This window comes from Ursus maritimus (assembly GCF_017311325.1).
Source record: "Ursus maritimus isolate PB19 chromosome X unlocalized genomic scaffold, ASM1731132v1 scaffold_X1, whole genome shotgun sequence".
NCBI lineage: Eukaryota > Metazoa > Chordata > Mammalia > Carnivora > Ursidae > Ursus > Ursus maritimus.
In genome coordinates, this window is record NW_024423319.1 from 110,123,569 (window position 1) to 110,137,660 (window position 14,092).

The 14,092-nt window shown below is 44.6% G+C and overlaps 1 protein-coding gene across 2 annotated transcripts in view; it reads right to left on the bottom strand.

Moving 5' to 3' along the window:
• Positions 1-14,092, bottom strand: part of PPEF1 (protein phosphatase with EF-hand domain 1) — a 113,796-nt gene that overhangs the window by 92,898 nt on the left and 6,806 nt on the right. The window contains exons 2-4 of one of the 2 annotated variants that reach the window (XM_040633764.1): positions 9,584-9,670; positions 7,355-7,456; positions 596-762 (exon numbers count right to left, since the gene is read on the bottom strand). In XM_040633764.1, the coding sequence (XP_040489698.1) occupies positions 596-668 (73 nt within the window). In that variant the 5' untranslated portion in view covers positions 669-762; positions 7,355-7,456; positions 9,584-9,670. Of the gene's footprint in view, positions 1-595; positions 763-7,354; positions 7,457-7,617; positions 7,843-9,583; positions 9,671-14,092 lie in introns of those variants that run through there. The other variant, XM_040633767.1, reaches the window with a different exon arrangement.

Sequence of the window (14,092 nt, forward strand, 5' to 3'; positions counted from 1 at the left end):
CTCTAATTATTTGGGGGTTGTGGGGGGCATGTCATCTATTTAGAAACCACACACTTTTTGGGAAGCAGATGATCTTGTGTTTCCCAAATTCTACCTGCAATAGTTTAAAAACGTGGGGCAAATCTCATGAAGTTCTGTGTTGAATAGCTATAAAAAATAATCCGATCACTGAGTTACAAAATCTAATAAAAAGTCAATGATGCTGCTAAACGCCACATAGGTATGGATATAGCTATTTATAAGCATATTGAATAAACAGAGAAATTTACAGAGGCTTTCTTGTTCCCTGCCACTGAGTTTGAAATTGAGATTTTTATAGTGGTACATTTTCAGCTGAAATCAAGTCAAACATAAGCTCTCTCTTAGATAATACTTTATGGTACATCGTAAATTCAAAGCTACACCTTCCTAAAGGTAGTTTCCCGTGTTATGCCAATATTCAGCCTTCAGCTCAAGTGACGGTGCCTTGTGCACAAGCGCACAGGGTGGCTGGAGAAGCAAGTGACTGCCCGGGATAGGGGAGAGGGCGAATCTGGCTCACTCTGGCTCTGCTCCCCGTTCATTCAAGAAGACAGGCACCCCCGCTGGCACTCACCTTTCTCAGATTTCCTGTCTTTCGTTGAAGACGAAGTGCCACAGCCCATGTCTTCTAAATCATGTGTGCTCATGAATTTAACTTCTCATTCCAAAACAGAGTGTGAAAAGTGCCTCCCTTTATGCTGCGAGGAGCCACTCCTAGCTGATCCACCTCAGTCATAGATCCTGATGAGGAAGACACAGGAGGGAGGGGGCAGGAAAGCACCCGTTAACAGCAAGGTATCTAAGGGCTGCTCGGCAGGATTCATATTATCCTTCTTCTCAACTGCTGTTCATCATGTGATGTGGAAAGTGATCAGACATAATCTAATCCGGGTGCATTTTCCAAAACACAGCAGCAGCACCCGAGCAGCTACAGATTGCTTTTCCGCTACACATAAATTATATTTTCCCCGTGTCTAGGTCAGATCAAGGTCTGTCTAAAAGAAAGCATTAAAAATGAAAAGAAAAACGGAAATGTAAGAGCATACAGTTTTCTGATTGAAATATAGGGAATGGGATATGAAGGACCTGATGTAATTTAACTGTTTGGGTTGTAAGCACAAAATTATTCAATCTATCTGGGCTTTTAAAAACACAGATTGGAGACGGACTATGAGACAAAACAACATATTTAAACAACTCTGCCAAAATTCAAATCAAAGTGAGTTCCTCAACACTATTTCTCAGAATCAGCTGGAGAGCTTGTTTTTAAAAAGGAGGCTCCAGGCCTCCCCCCAGACTAGGGGTGTCACAATTGGGGGAGGGGGCCGAGTGCCCTTTTTGTTTGTTTGTGTTATTTTCTTTCTTTCTTTTTTTTTCAGTAAACTCTATGCACAAAGAGGGCTTGAACTCACGACCTGAGATCAAGAGTCCAGTCGGCCCATTTTAAATAAGCCACGTGTGTTTCTGAGACACCCTCCCCACCCAGGTCAAGCCTCACACTCATCAGCCGAAACTGCTAAACTGGAATTTAGTATTCTACCTCGTGGCTTTTTGGGGTGATGCTTCCTTTATTTTGTATTGCTCCAAACCAGCCTGATGTAATCTATTTGCATTTCTGGATAGGAACCGAGTCAGAGGACAGCTGACTAGGGACCCTACCAGGCAGGGCTGTTTTTCCATTAGCAGTACACTAACAGGCTCAAAATTTTGACTCAACTAAAGAAAGAGAAGAAATTGAATTATGGAAATATTGTTAAAACAATAATAACCTTAATAAACAGATATTCTGATCAGAGCTAGACCTGATTCTTTTATGTATGGTAGGAATTAACCCTCCTAAACATTGGGTTATCTCCAAATCTGATAGGCATTTCTTTCATATCTTTCTTACCTACATCCTGGATAAAAAATGTTAACAAGGTCAGCTCCAAGGGCACAACAGCCCCTGAAGCATTCCACTCCGGGTCCATCCCCAGGGTTACTGCAGATGCTTTATATTCACACTCTGAGCAAGTTCGCTTCTGTCTATCATACATCTTGGGGAAATTCTGCTAAATATTTTTGTGAAATTAAGGTACATACTTTGACGACTTGACTATCCCAGCCCCCAGAAGAAGAAAACGAAGAGGAGGAGGACAGAAGGAGGGAAGGAAGGAGGAACTCAGTTTAGCATGACTTCTAATAACAGAATCATAGAAGTTGAAAGGTGGGAGAGACCTTTAAAATTACCTAGAATTTACACAAAGTGCAAGGAAGTCAAGCAACTTGCCTAATGTCGTATACAGAAATTGGTTGTCAAACTCTGTTGCCTATTACCACAGCCTGGGGAGCTTTTAAAACTCCCAGTGCTCAGACAGCACTGCATTAAAAGAAAATCTCTGGGGGTTTAAAAAAGACTGATGCCTGGGTCCCATCCCGAGATTCTGATGTAACTGGTACCGGGTGGGGGTTGGGCATCAAGATTTTTTTTAACTCCCCAGATGATTCTAATGTGCAGCCAAATTTGACAGTCTTTAACAGTGACGATGTTTTAGCAAATCCATGATGACACCTAAAGATCATCACATTTTCCTCTTAAATGCGTTGACTCCATCTGTTTGGAACAGAATTTTTCCAAAGGTCATGTCAGGCTTATAAAGCAGTAGTTTCTGGCATCTATTCTTTTCTCATTTTTGAAGTTGGGGCAGTATTTACCCATCACCTGCCTTCTCTCTGTACTCAGAAATGTCTTTTTTTTTTTTTTTTAAGATTTTATCCATTTATTTAGAGACAGAGAGAGGGAGAGAGAGAGAAGGAGCGGGGAGGGGCAGAGGGAGAGGGAGAGGGAGAGAGAGAATCTCTGCACGGAGCATGGAGCAGATGGGGGCCCCATCTCATGACCCCGAGATCACTACCTGAGGCAAAACCTAGTTGGACGCTCAATTGACTGAGCCCCCCAGGAGCCCCCATACTCAGAAATTTCTTATAGGTTATCTGTAGCACCTCTGAGAACACATCGGTTGGGGTCCTTCATCACCCTTTGAAGTAGTTCACCTCGTCCTGGTGACCTTCTCCACGGGCCTAGATCAGTGCTCTCTGACGTAAGTATCACAAGACTCACCAGAGGAGGTTATTACAAAATGAAGACGCTCAGGCTTTGCCACCAATTCTCAGTCTGGAGGGTCTGGGAATCTGCAATTAGAATGCAGCCTTCAGGGGACTTTGACACAGGCGCTCCCAGATCTCAATTGGAGAAACACTGTTCTCCATATCTCCTTTGGGCTTTACTTTCATCTTGATGTTACTTTTCCTACCCCTTTTTGTGAATACAGAAGAGTTGGGCACTGAGTAGACAACACCGATTCAACAAGAAGAAGTAAGACATTACAATCTTGATTTTCTTTTTCCAGAAAAAATAAATAAATAAAGCAATATCTCTCCAAAGGCATTTTGTTCTCAGCCACCCCTCAGTTCATTACACTACAAACAAAATTCCATATAAAAAATTCACTAGGAACTAAAAAGCATCAAACTTGAGTATGTTTCTGTTAGACTGTAAGCTCCATGGGTATCTTTCTTTCTAAATACTCCTTGAATCTCTGGCACCTACACAGTACCTTTCACACAGCAGGTGTTTGATAAATGCTAAATGCATTAACAGAGCTTTCTAAGCCAGGGTCCTTTATTTTCTTTCTAAGATTTTATTTGTTTGAGAGAGAGAGAGCAAGAGAGAGAGATAGAACGAGTGGGGGGATGGGGGGGTCGAGGAACAGAGGGAGAGGGAGAAGCAGGCTCCCCGTTGAGCAGGGAGCCCAATGAGGGGCTCGATCCCAGGACCCTGGGATCATGACCTGAGCCAAAGGCAGACACTTAACCCACTGAGTCACCCAGGCGCCCCAGCCAGAGTCTCTTAAAAAATTAATTGCTGGGGTGCCTGGGTGGCTCAGTCGGTTGAGCATCCGACTCTTGATTTCAGCTCAGGTCATGATCTCGGGGTTGTGGGGTCGAGCCCTGTGTCAGGCTCCACGCGCAGCACAGAGTCTGCTAGAGAGAGTCTTTCTCTCTATTAGTATTAGTATTAGTCCATGACTCGGTGCACAGATACATGCTATTTGATTATACAAAAGCCCTTTACTAAACCAGAAAATGGGTAGTACTTACACATTCATTTTCAAAGAAGATTTGAAAATCATGATGGAGAAAAACTGAGAATCGTTCTAGAATTCTTTGGTTATTAGGAAAAGATCTGCTATTGACATTTTGACATTATTAAGTATTAAGCAAGTTATTCTTAAACTGTTTTTCTCCTTCAGGTAAGAGGTAAAAGAAACAGACCAAAAAGAGCTCATTTTGAGGCTCACCAAAACAAGAGCTGGGTAAGGCCAGGGACCACTTCCTACTCCCACGCACTGCCCAAAGTAGACTGCCATCATCCACTTAAAGGCAGAGAGGAAAACAAGTTTTTAAGCAGTGTATGTATCTTTGAGGCCATCTCTAGCTGGCTCTAAAGCTGATAAAAATGATTTGGGGATTTTCCATTATTGAGAAAAATCGAAGCTCCTTCCATTTTCAGCCCTCTGTCAGCATTAGAAAAGCACTTAATGTGCCAAGGAAGTCTCTGGAGAAATGATTCCCTAGGGCCTGAAAGGGATCCTCTGGCTCAAGAGGTGGGGAGCCTCTGCAGTGTTCGCAAAGACCCAAAGATGCCGTACTCATTGACATGTACTCTGAAAAGGTGGATCTTGGCAAAAAACAGCTTGAATCTTGCCCAGTGCGGCTGCCCCTACCAATATTTATATATTGAGGACGGTTTTAAAGCACAAACACGAAACAGTGACTCATCATTGGCACTCACTTACAATCTGAAAAAGAAAAGGCTTCTAAGGCTTCTGCTGGAAGGCTTTCACTGTATGAGGAGGCGGGGTGGGTAACTGAAGGGACGAACTATTTGAGGTCCGGCTCTTTTCAATCCAACCACTTTTCATTTCCCAAGGTGAAAAGAACATGGAAAGAACAGATGACGGCCCTTGGAGCCCACCCAACCTCCGCCATCAAGCAGCCTCCAAGTGCTAGCCCAGGCTCCCCGAGTTGTTGTGATTCATTGTTTTATTCTGCAGTACGTTCTTATTGAACTCCCGCACCTCCGCTCAGCTACGGGGACCTTGATTCTGTCTCTGGTATTCTAGATGTGAACTGTGTGGTTTCCCATGCTAAAAACTCAGCCTTTCTCAGAGATGCTGCCTTTTACGAGAAATTCCTACTCTAGCTCTGGCCCTGAGGAACCCAAATCCAGAACCCGAAGTCATTCAACTGGCACCGCGCTCCCACCCTCCAAAGTGGGAGTTAAGTAGGCCGGTCTAAATCCTCCCCCTTGCACTGTGGAGACATGAACACAGAGGACAGACATCTCTTCAGGCTCACCTTGCTGCATTCTCTTTGGTGGTCACCAAAACAGGCGTTCTGTAGCCTGATGTCGATGGGGGCCTAAGCATAACTAAGGGGTGCAGAGTGGGATAGAGGAGTCCCTGGCAGATGGCGCGAGAGAGGCCCCTTCCACCACTACCTTTCCAGTAGAACACTGGAGCATTTCCTTGTTCATATCCTTGTGTCTGAGGTCTTAAATGAGTAAGGGGAGTCTGTGAGACCAACCCAGTGACTCTTCCCAGGTCTGATCAGATGAAAGGATAAGAAGAGGGAGGAAACTACAAGGACCTCCAGAAGGTGTCTGAAGGTATCTGTTGTTGTATCAGATAGGATGGTCATCCAGAGGCAGCTTGGCCTGGTGCCAGGTTTTCCAAAATATGTTTGTGGAAGAGTAGTTCTCCGTGCTTTATGATTTTAGGAATAAGGCAAAAAAAAAGGTCCCACAATCGAATAAGTTGAGGAGTAATAGGATTAAACAGATTTCTTGACTGCAAGATTCCTCAGAGCCTTCAACATGTTACTATGCATCTCTAATAGGAATCTCTAAGAAAGAGCCAGAGTGTCCCCTGTTTCCCAAACAGCCCAGCAGAGGACCCTTTTGAGGTAAAGCATCTCAGAGCATCTATTGTTCCTAACGGCCTAATGATGGCTTAGTAGAGCGTGAGGTTTAGAAGTCAGACAAACTGGGGGAATCTGGCTGTCTCAAGTCGATAGAGCATGTGACTCTTGATCTCAGGGTGGTGCGTTCAAGCCCCACGTTGGGTGTGGAGACTAAATAAATAAATAAAAATTAATTAGCTAATTAACTAATTAACATTAATTCCTCTGCACCTCCGTTTTCTCTTAATAGGAATAATAATGCATACCTTATAGGCTTGTACTAAGGACTACTGAGGAGCTCAGTGGTGGAAAAAAACAGCTTGAACAAAAAGCAATTCTTAGCTGAATGAATCAGGAGGGGCCATGCACAGGTGGGTGCCCACCATAGCAGAAGGGCTGAAACGAGACTGTGTTTGCTCAGATCTCTTCCTTCAGAATGCATGGTCTGGGACCTCCAGAGACTAAAACCCTTGGGTATCTACTCCTTCTGGGGTAATTGTAGATTCATAAAAAATGAACTCTCTTCCTCTGAGAGCACTAAGATCTAAAAGAATGTTATGCCAGCAATAATAGCTTAAATCGCTACTATTTATTAAGGGACTACTGTTTACCCAGCACAGTGGGTGCTTTATATTTCTCTTACTCCAGTTAATCTTCACGGCAACTCTTAAGGTGGCACCATCACTCCCATATTACAGATGAAGAACTGAGACTCAGAAATTAAATATGGCAGTCCGTAGCACAGTTGACTAGTGGCAGCACCGAAGACCCAGTCTGTTCAATGGTTAAAGAACAAAAATGTCCACCAAATGGTTAGCTACACCTTGGTTTCAGATCCAATCTGAAGCACTAAATCACTAAAGAGAATTCTCGAACATTGCAAGGAATTCTGTTTCCCTTTCCTACAGAGAGATGGAAACCCAGTGATCCTCTAAGATAGCAAGAGGCCAAGGGAGTTACAGGAAGATTTCTGAACATGAAGTTGTGTAGTGGGCTTTGGGGAATGCCCCCATGAAGGGCCTAGAAGTGTTTCTCAGACTATCTCTTCCCTCATTTCTAGTTCTCACCCAAGTGACCACAGAGTTTTTCCAAATATCAAGTTCCTTTGAAATAGGTTGCAACACTTCAAATTGCAAAGTCATCTGTACACCTTTTTAAGATGAGGACAACTGATTTGGAATCAAAATCTTTGAGAAAAAAATCACTCTGAGAAATTGCAAAGCAATAAACTCTAAGGCCTGCACGTTTCCTGTCCCATCGCTACACAATAGATGTTTATAATGCAGGCTTCTGCTTGCTCAAAATACCTAAGAACAAACAAACATATTACCTCTTTCTTCTGCTTGGCCAATGCGGAGGTTTTTCCTCACCCCAGGTGTTTCGAGAGACACAAAATCAAGAAAATAATCTTCTCTGTGAGGGATGCAGAGGTCTGAAAGAAAAGAGGTACAATTCCAGCTCTCTCTGGAGCACCCACCCCCCCCACCCCCCCCCACACACGCAGGCTTGCACACACTCCACATCTCACATCTCTGCAGCTCTCTGCAGGGAGAACTCTCGCTTAAATAAATCAAGAAATAAATACACACGCACACACACAAAGAAATAACTCGAACAGGCCACGGCTGCTTTGCCTGTCAGCCTGGAAGGCGAGCCCAGAGTCACAGATCTGGGAGAGGCTGGGTTGGCCTGGGAGCTGCAGCTGTCTGCCCCAACCCTGCCCTGTTCCCGGCTGCGCTGGGAGATCAAAGGACACACTCAAGTAATGGGCTGCGGTCACATGACTGCTTTCAAGGGGACCCGGCCCTGGACAGGCAGGGCCAGGCCTGTTGGCATAAATAATCTGCATCAATACAAAACACACGATGAATTTTACTAAGCAAGGGCGGAAGAGCATGCAGTGGCTAACTCTTAGGTCCACCGAGGCTGATTTTTAGGCAACACTGCAGCCACCTGGGTATGATTAAGAGACGTGGGAATGCTACACATTCCTTCCTGGGACTTGAAGAGGCATGGGTCGAAGGGAGCAGGCCTGGGTGCGGTGCTGCAAATTCGTCTGCCCGACAGTTCTATTTCTCTAGCTCTTTTAGCTGCGTGATGGAGAGCCCATCTGTGAGAGAGAGAGTCACCTCCCTTCCACGGCAGAAAAGAAACTGAGAGTTGACCTGTAATTTTGCTGATTTGGGGAAGGAAGAGGAGGGAGACACATTTGGGAAATGAGGCACCGATACAGGACGGGGGCCGCCAGCCACAGTTCCGGCATCTTTCGAGGCCATCCGGGGTGATCTTGCTCCCACAGGCTCAAACTGACTGCAGCTGCACCCACAGCAATTCTCCTCCCCAGTCCTGCCTGGCTGGTTACCCAGCATCTGTTTCTAAGCTTCCTGGCCTTTGGCATCGCAAACTAGCATTTACAGGACTCAGGCCAAAATCATTTCATAACCCCACCCAAGCTGCTGTTTAGCCGATTCCTTTCTGCCCTTGAGAGCCATAGGCGATCCAGGGAAGCGGTTACCTAGCTTGCTATTTACTCTAATGGAGTCACTTTAAAAATAACTGGAAAGGCAGCTGTGGGCTTCTGTACTCCTATTAGCATATTAAATATTATCAGAGGGCCTCATTATGAGGCAGTACAACCGTATAGGTTTCCATGGCAGGGACTCCAAGACTAGGACCTGATGAGGCTGCCATATGCTTTGTAAATGATAGCGTCATTACCCAGGCTCTCCAACAAATAGTGGACAATGTCGCTCTATGGCTGTGTTTCCGGCCAAATGCCTATTCAATCCACAGTGATTAAATGATGGCTGTGTCTAGATACGGTTGTTCAAATGTCACCTCCTCTGTGTGAAGCCTTTCCTAAATCGCCAAAGGGGAGTTGGGCACTCTGTCTTCTGGCTCTCAAAGCCATGTGCGTGTCCAATTAAAGAGCTGCCCAAAGTGAGCTGTAATTTGTCCTCTTACATGTGAAATCTTGAAACGACAGGGTCCATTTCATTCCTCCTGGCATCCTCGGCACCAAATGCATAAGAGGTACTCAGCAAATATTTGTTTCATCACAGAAAGGAAAGGAGGGAAAGAACTTGTGATTTAGGTGGTTATTTTAATGGTCGGCCTCTGGACCATGAATTGCATTAGTGTACCCTTTATGTGACCTATCTAAAACTTAGAATTTGCTTAAAATGAAGACTTTCACCATATTTTTTTCCATTGTATGAAGAATGCTGAAGTGTGACTCTGAGCACCACAAAGAGTCTTATAGCCAGCCTCCAACTGCTGAATGAACTAGCACTGACGGATGTGAATAAATCATAACAACGATAATAACATTTATTGAGCATGTACGAGGTTCTATTGTTAATTTTATATGTGTTCATCTTATTTAACCTACACACCATCCTATCGGGCATATACTATTATTATCATCCCTATTTACACTTTAGGACCTAGAGCCCAAAGTCAAACAGCAAATGAGTGGCAGAGCTGGGATTTGAACCCAGGCACTTTGACTCGCAAACCCCTACTTATGGTCCTTACACTATACTGCCTCGGTCAGCACCTTATGTGTTTGCAAAATGAAGGTCCCAGCCTCTTCTCAGATGCTCTCTGACTTTCCTCCAGCTGAGCAGCGATGTGTTCTCCCAGCCTGAAAACAGAAAAAGTAATTGGCAAAGTAACGTTCACAGTTTTAAATTCACTTGTTAACAGACTTGTGCCCCAAACAGTCAAGGTCAATGTCTCTCTCAGTGGGCACATTATTGTATGAAAACAGCCAACAGGAAAGGCTGGAAAAGGCCATGGCAATACCAAGTCATCCTGAACTAAGGTGGCTTGTGCTCTTTGACACAATTCAACACAACACTCTGAGCCCCCCCTACGTGGCAGGCACCGCAGAAGGACAGGGACATAAAGGGTCAACAAAATGGACATGATTAGGTGGGGCAAACACATAGGTAAATAAAAAATTAAAATGAAATCACAAATTAAAATCTTTCTCTCCTATTGGAATATAAACTCCAGGTACGTAACACAGCACCAGGCACATAATAGATACTTATTACATGAATAAATAAAAGCAATACGGTATGACAGGATCTCTAATAGGACAGGGACGGGGCACAGAGAAAGAGCCCCATCCCAGAAAGGGGGAGGAAGGAAGTCTTTCTAAATGAGGTGTCGCTGGGGTGCCTGGCCGGCTCAGTGGGTAGAGCAGAGAAGCTAACTCTTGATCTCAGAGTTGTGAGGGCAAGCCCTCTGTTGGGCATCAGGCTTAGTTAAAGAAAAAGGAAAGAAAAAGAAAAGAAGTGATGCCCCGCCCGAGACCTGATGATTGAGCAGCCAGAAGTTAGAAGTTAACTGAAAAGAAAAGAGGTGAGGGAGAAAAGAGGGTGTTCTTGTAGATAATGCGTGTTTCACGGTGCTTAACAAGGATGTGAAATGGGAGAGGTAAGACAAAAATCAGAAAGCACTGACTTCCTGATTATAATACCGCAAGTAGATGTACAAGTGGGTAGAGAAAAGTGCCCATCTGCTATGATTGAAAAATGGAAGCCTCTTCACCCCTACAGGCTGGACTTACTCTTTCTTGGCTGTCTTGGCTGTCTCTCCTTCCTTTCTCACTTCCCCATTTCCCTACTGGGTTTGCCTTCGCCTTCCTTGCTCTCCAATGCTTGTCTCAGAGTCTGCCTCTGAGGGAACCCAGACCAGGACACTTGGTTAGTCTATGATGGGAGCAAGCTACGGAAAGAGAACGAGGAACAGAGAGGCTGGTTACCTCACAAGGGAGAGACTGGGCATTGCAGGCAGACCTCTCCTACCCCACAAGCATCCTGGAGTTGGCCACAGTTCCATCTTCTACCAAGGAAAAGTAATTCTAATGAGCAGCTCCTATTATTGGTCCTGACACACACTGGGGAATATGCTAGAGTCTAGACAGAGCAGCTGGATTTGGGAAGAGACTGAGAAAAGAAATAATGTGTGCAGATCTATTTGGTGGTGAGTATTTAAGGTGTCTGTCCGCTCATGGCCCCTGATACATCAATGCCCAGTAGCACCCCTTTGGACAGTAGAAAGCAAAATATTAGAACTCATATTTTTATCTATTTTTTTAAGATTTTATTTATTTATTTGACAGAGAGAGAGACAGCCAGAGAGAGGGGGAACACAAGCAGGGGGAGTGGGAGAGGAAGAAACACGCTCCCAGCGGAGCGGGGAGCCCAATGCAGGGCTCGATCCCAGGACCCCAGGATCATGCCCTGAGCCGAAGGCAGATGCTTAATGACTGAGCCACCCGGGCGCCTCATATTTTTATCTATTTTTTAATTCTTTTTGAATTTCCTATTTTCATGTATGTTTGATAATGTACACAACATATGAACTCAGTAGTATTAGTTATAAATACATTAATATACCCATATTAGGGGTCCATTTTCAAAAAGCTTGTACTGTGACAGGTTCATAATCAAAAACATTCAAAGAATCTTGATTTAAAGAGCCTACTTCCTTTTAAAGAGAAGGAAGGAATACCAAGTTTCAATAAAGAGAAAGGATCAAGCATATTTCCAGGGATGAATCCTGGGTATTGAAAAGCCACACTAAGTAAGAGAAAAGAGAGGCCAGATTTGGCAAGTCATTAGAAAGCCATTAAAAGAAATTAAACGTGGGTAGCAATTCACTATCAAGGGAAAGAAATTCATAACGTCCAGTGCTGGCCAGATATATCTGTTGGGGTCTCCTGGTCAGCAGCCACAATGACAGGCTGAAACAGCTGTCATAATGTGTTGGAATTTACAAGGTCAGCTTTGAAAAGGCTACAAAAGTTGAGCTCTCCATGGTTGTAATTTAATAAACAGAAGATTGATGGTTATGAGAATTTAAATTTTTTTAAAAAGATTTTATTTATTTATTTGATAGAGAGACAGCCAGCTAGAGAGGGAACACAAGCAGGGGGAGTGGGAGAGGAAGAAGCAGGCTCCCAGCGGAGAAGCCCGACGTGGGGCTCCATCCCAGGACCCCGGGATCACGCCCTGAGCTAAAGGCAGATGCTTAACGACTGAGCCACCCAGGCGCCCCGAGAATTTAAATTTTGACCACTGCTTATTCTAACCCTAGCTTGGTCCTAGATGGCTTACGTCAAAAACAACAAACAAACAAACTCCTAAAATTAACCCTGAATGTTCAGAAATCAAATCAAAAAGCTTCATAGAGTCGCAGTCTGGGTAGACTAAGGGCACTCTACCCACTTCACTTGTCTCTCCCACAGAATGAAGTTGTAAGACACCTGGAAGGATCCATGAAGCAGCTATCTGAGGACTATGGCAGACAGACCCAAGATGGCCCCCAATAATCCCCACCTCCTGGTATTCATGCTCTTGTGTAATCCCCTCTCCTTCAGTGTAAGGCTGGACCTAGTTAGTGACTGACTTCTAATCAATAAAATATGGCAAAGGTGTTCAGATATTGCTTCTGTGACTATGTTATAAGAGACTGTGACTTTCTGTCTTGCTAGCAGACTCTCTCTATTGCCTTCACAGCTTGTGTGCTTTTGATGAAGTAAGCTGCCATGTTGGAGAGGCCTACACGGCAGAGAACTGAAGGAAGTCTCTGACCAAAAGCCAGCAAGGAACGGAGGCCCCCGGTCAAACAGACCTCAAGGAACTGAATCCTGCCAGCAACCACGTGAGATCAGAAGTGGATCCTTCTCCAGTTAAGCCTTCCAATGACGGTGGCCTAGCCAACATGTTGACTGCAGCAGCTTGTGAGGACCCAGGTAAGCCATGCCCGGACTCCCAACCCACAGAAGCTGTGAGATCATAAATGTGCATTTTAAGCTTCTAAGGTTTTTGGTAATTTGTTACATAGCAATGAACAAGTAACACAAGGACTCTGAAAAGTAAGTAGCAGAAGGAAGACTGAGGAAGAAGATCAGAGTTTGAAGTACCACAAAACTGGTGGTGAGTTAGCCATTTTCTTCCCTCCAGTTCCCCTGGCTTGGATTTGAGGAAGCAAAAATTCAAATTAAAGCCACAATGAGGTAACACAGTACACCTATTAGGACAGTTAAAAACAATCTAATCATACCCAGTGCTGGTTAGGGCGTGGAGCGACTAGAACTCTCATGCTTTGCTGGTGAGAATGCAAAATGGTGCATTCACTCTGAAAAACAGTTCAGTAGTTTCTTGTAACGTTGAACATACATTTTACCATACGACACCACAATCCTACCCCTGGTTATTTACTCTAGAGAAAGCTTATATTCACACGAAAGCCTATACACAGATTCACACGGTCAAATACTGCAAACAACGCAGATGTCCTTCGGTGGGCGAACGGATGCACAACTGTGGGACCTCTGGACAACGAACTACTACTTAACAAGAAAAAGGAACAGGTTCTTGATACACACAACCTGGATGAATCTCAAAGGCCTTATGCTGAGTCAAAGAACCCCGCTTAAAAGGTCACATACATTTCTCTGACATTCTTGGGAAGACAACACCACAGTGATGTAGAACTGCTCAGTGGTTGTCAGGGTTTATGGGTGGGGGAGGGGTGACTACAAGAGGATAGCAAGAGCGAGTTTGGGGGGCAATGTTCTGTGTCCTGATTAGGGTGGTGGTTACACTAATCTAGCCATGTGTCCAGATTCACAAAACAGTACAAGTCGATTTTACTATACACGAATTTTAAAATAAAAAGCTTCAGATCTGGCTCTGGTTTAGTGCCTTGGGGTCTGCAAGATACAAAAGTCCCTGCGGGCTGATTTTGCCAAGGGCCTCCCTAAGTCCCAGCCAGAAGCAGCACCTTCTACTGTAAACTACAAGCACTAAGGAAAACACTGGCCCCTCCCTCCGACGTCACCGTTGGCTCTCTAGCCATGGGCAAAACTCAAAAAACAGAGATCCTAGCCACAAAACACACCCCAACCATTCTTCATGCAACCGGCACTTAACTGAGCATGTCCTAGCTACAAGGCAGAGATCCATCTCCCTTCCAGGTTCATGGTTGATCGAGGGACACAGGTCTGTCCACAAGTAATTTCAAGACAGGAGGTGCAGGTACAGAGGTA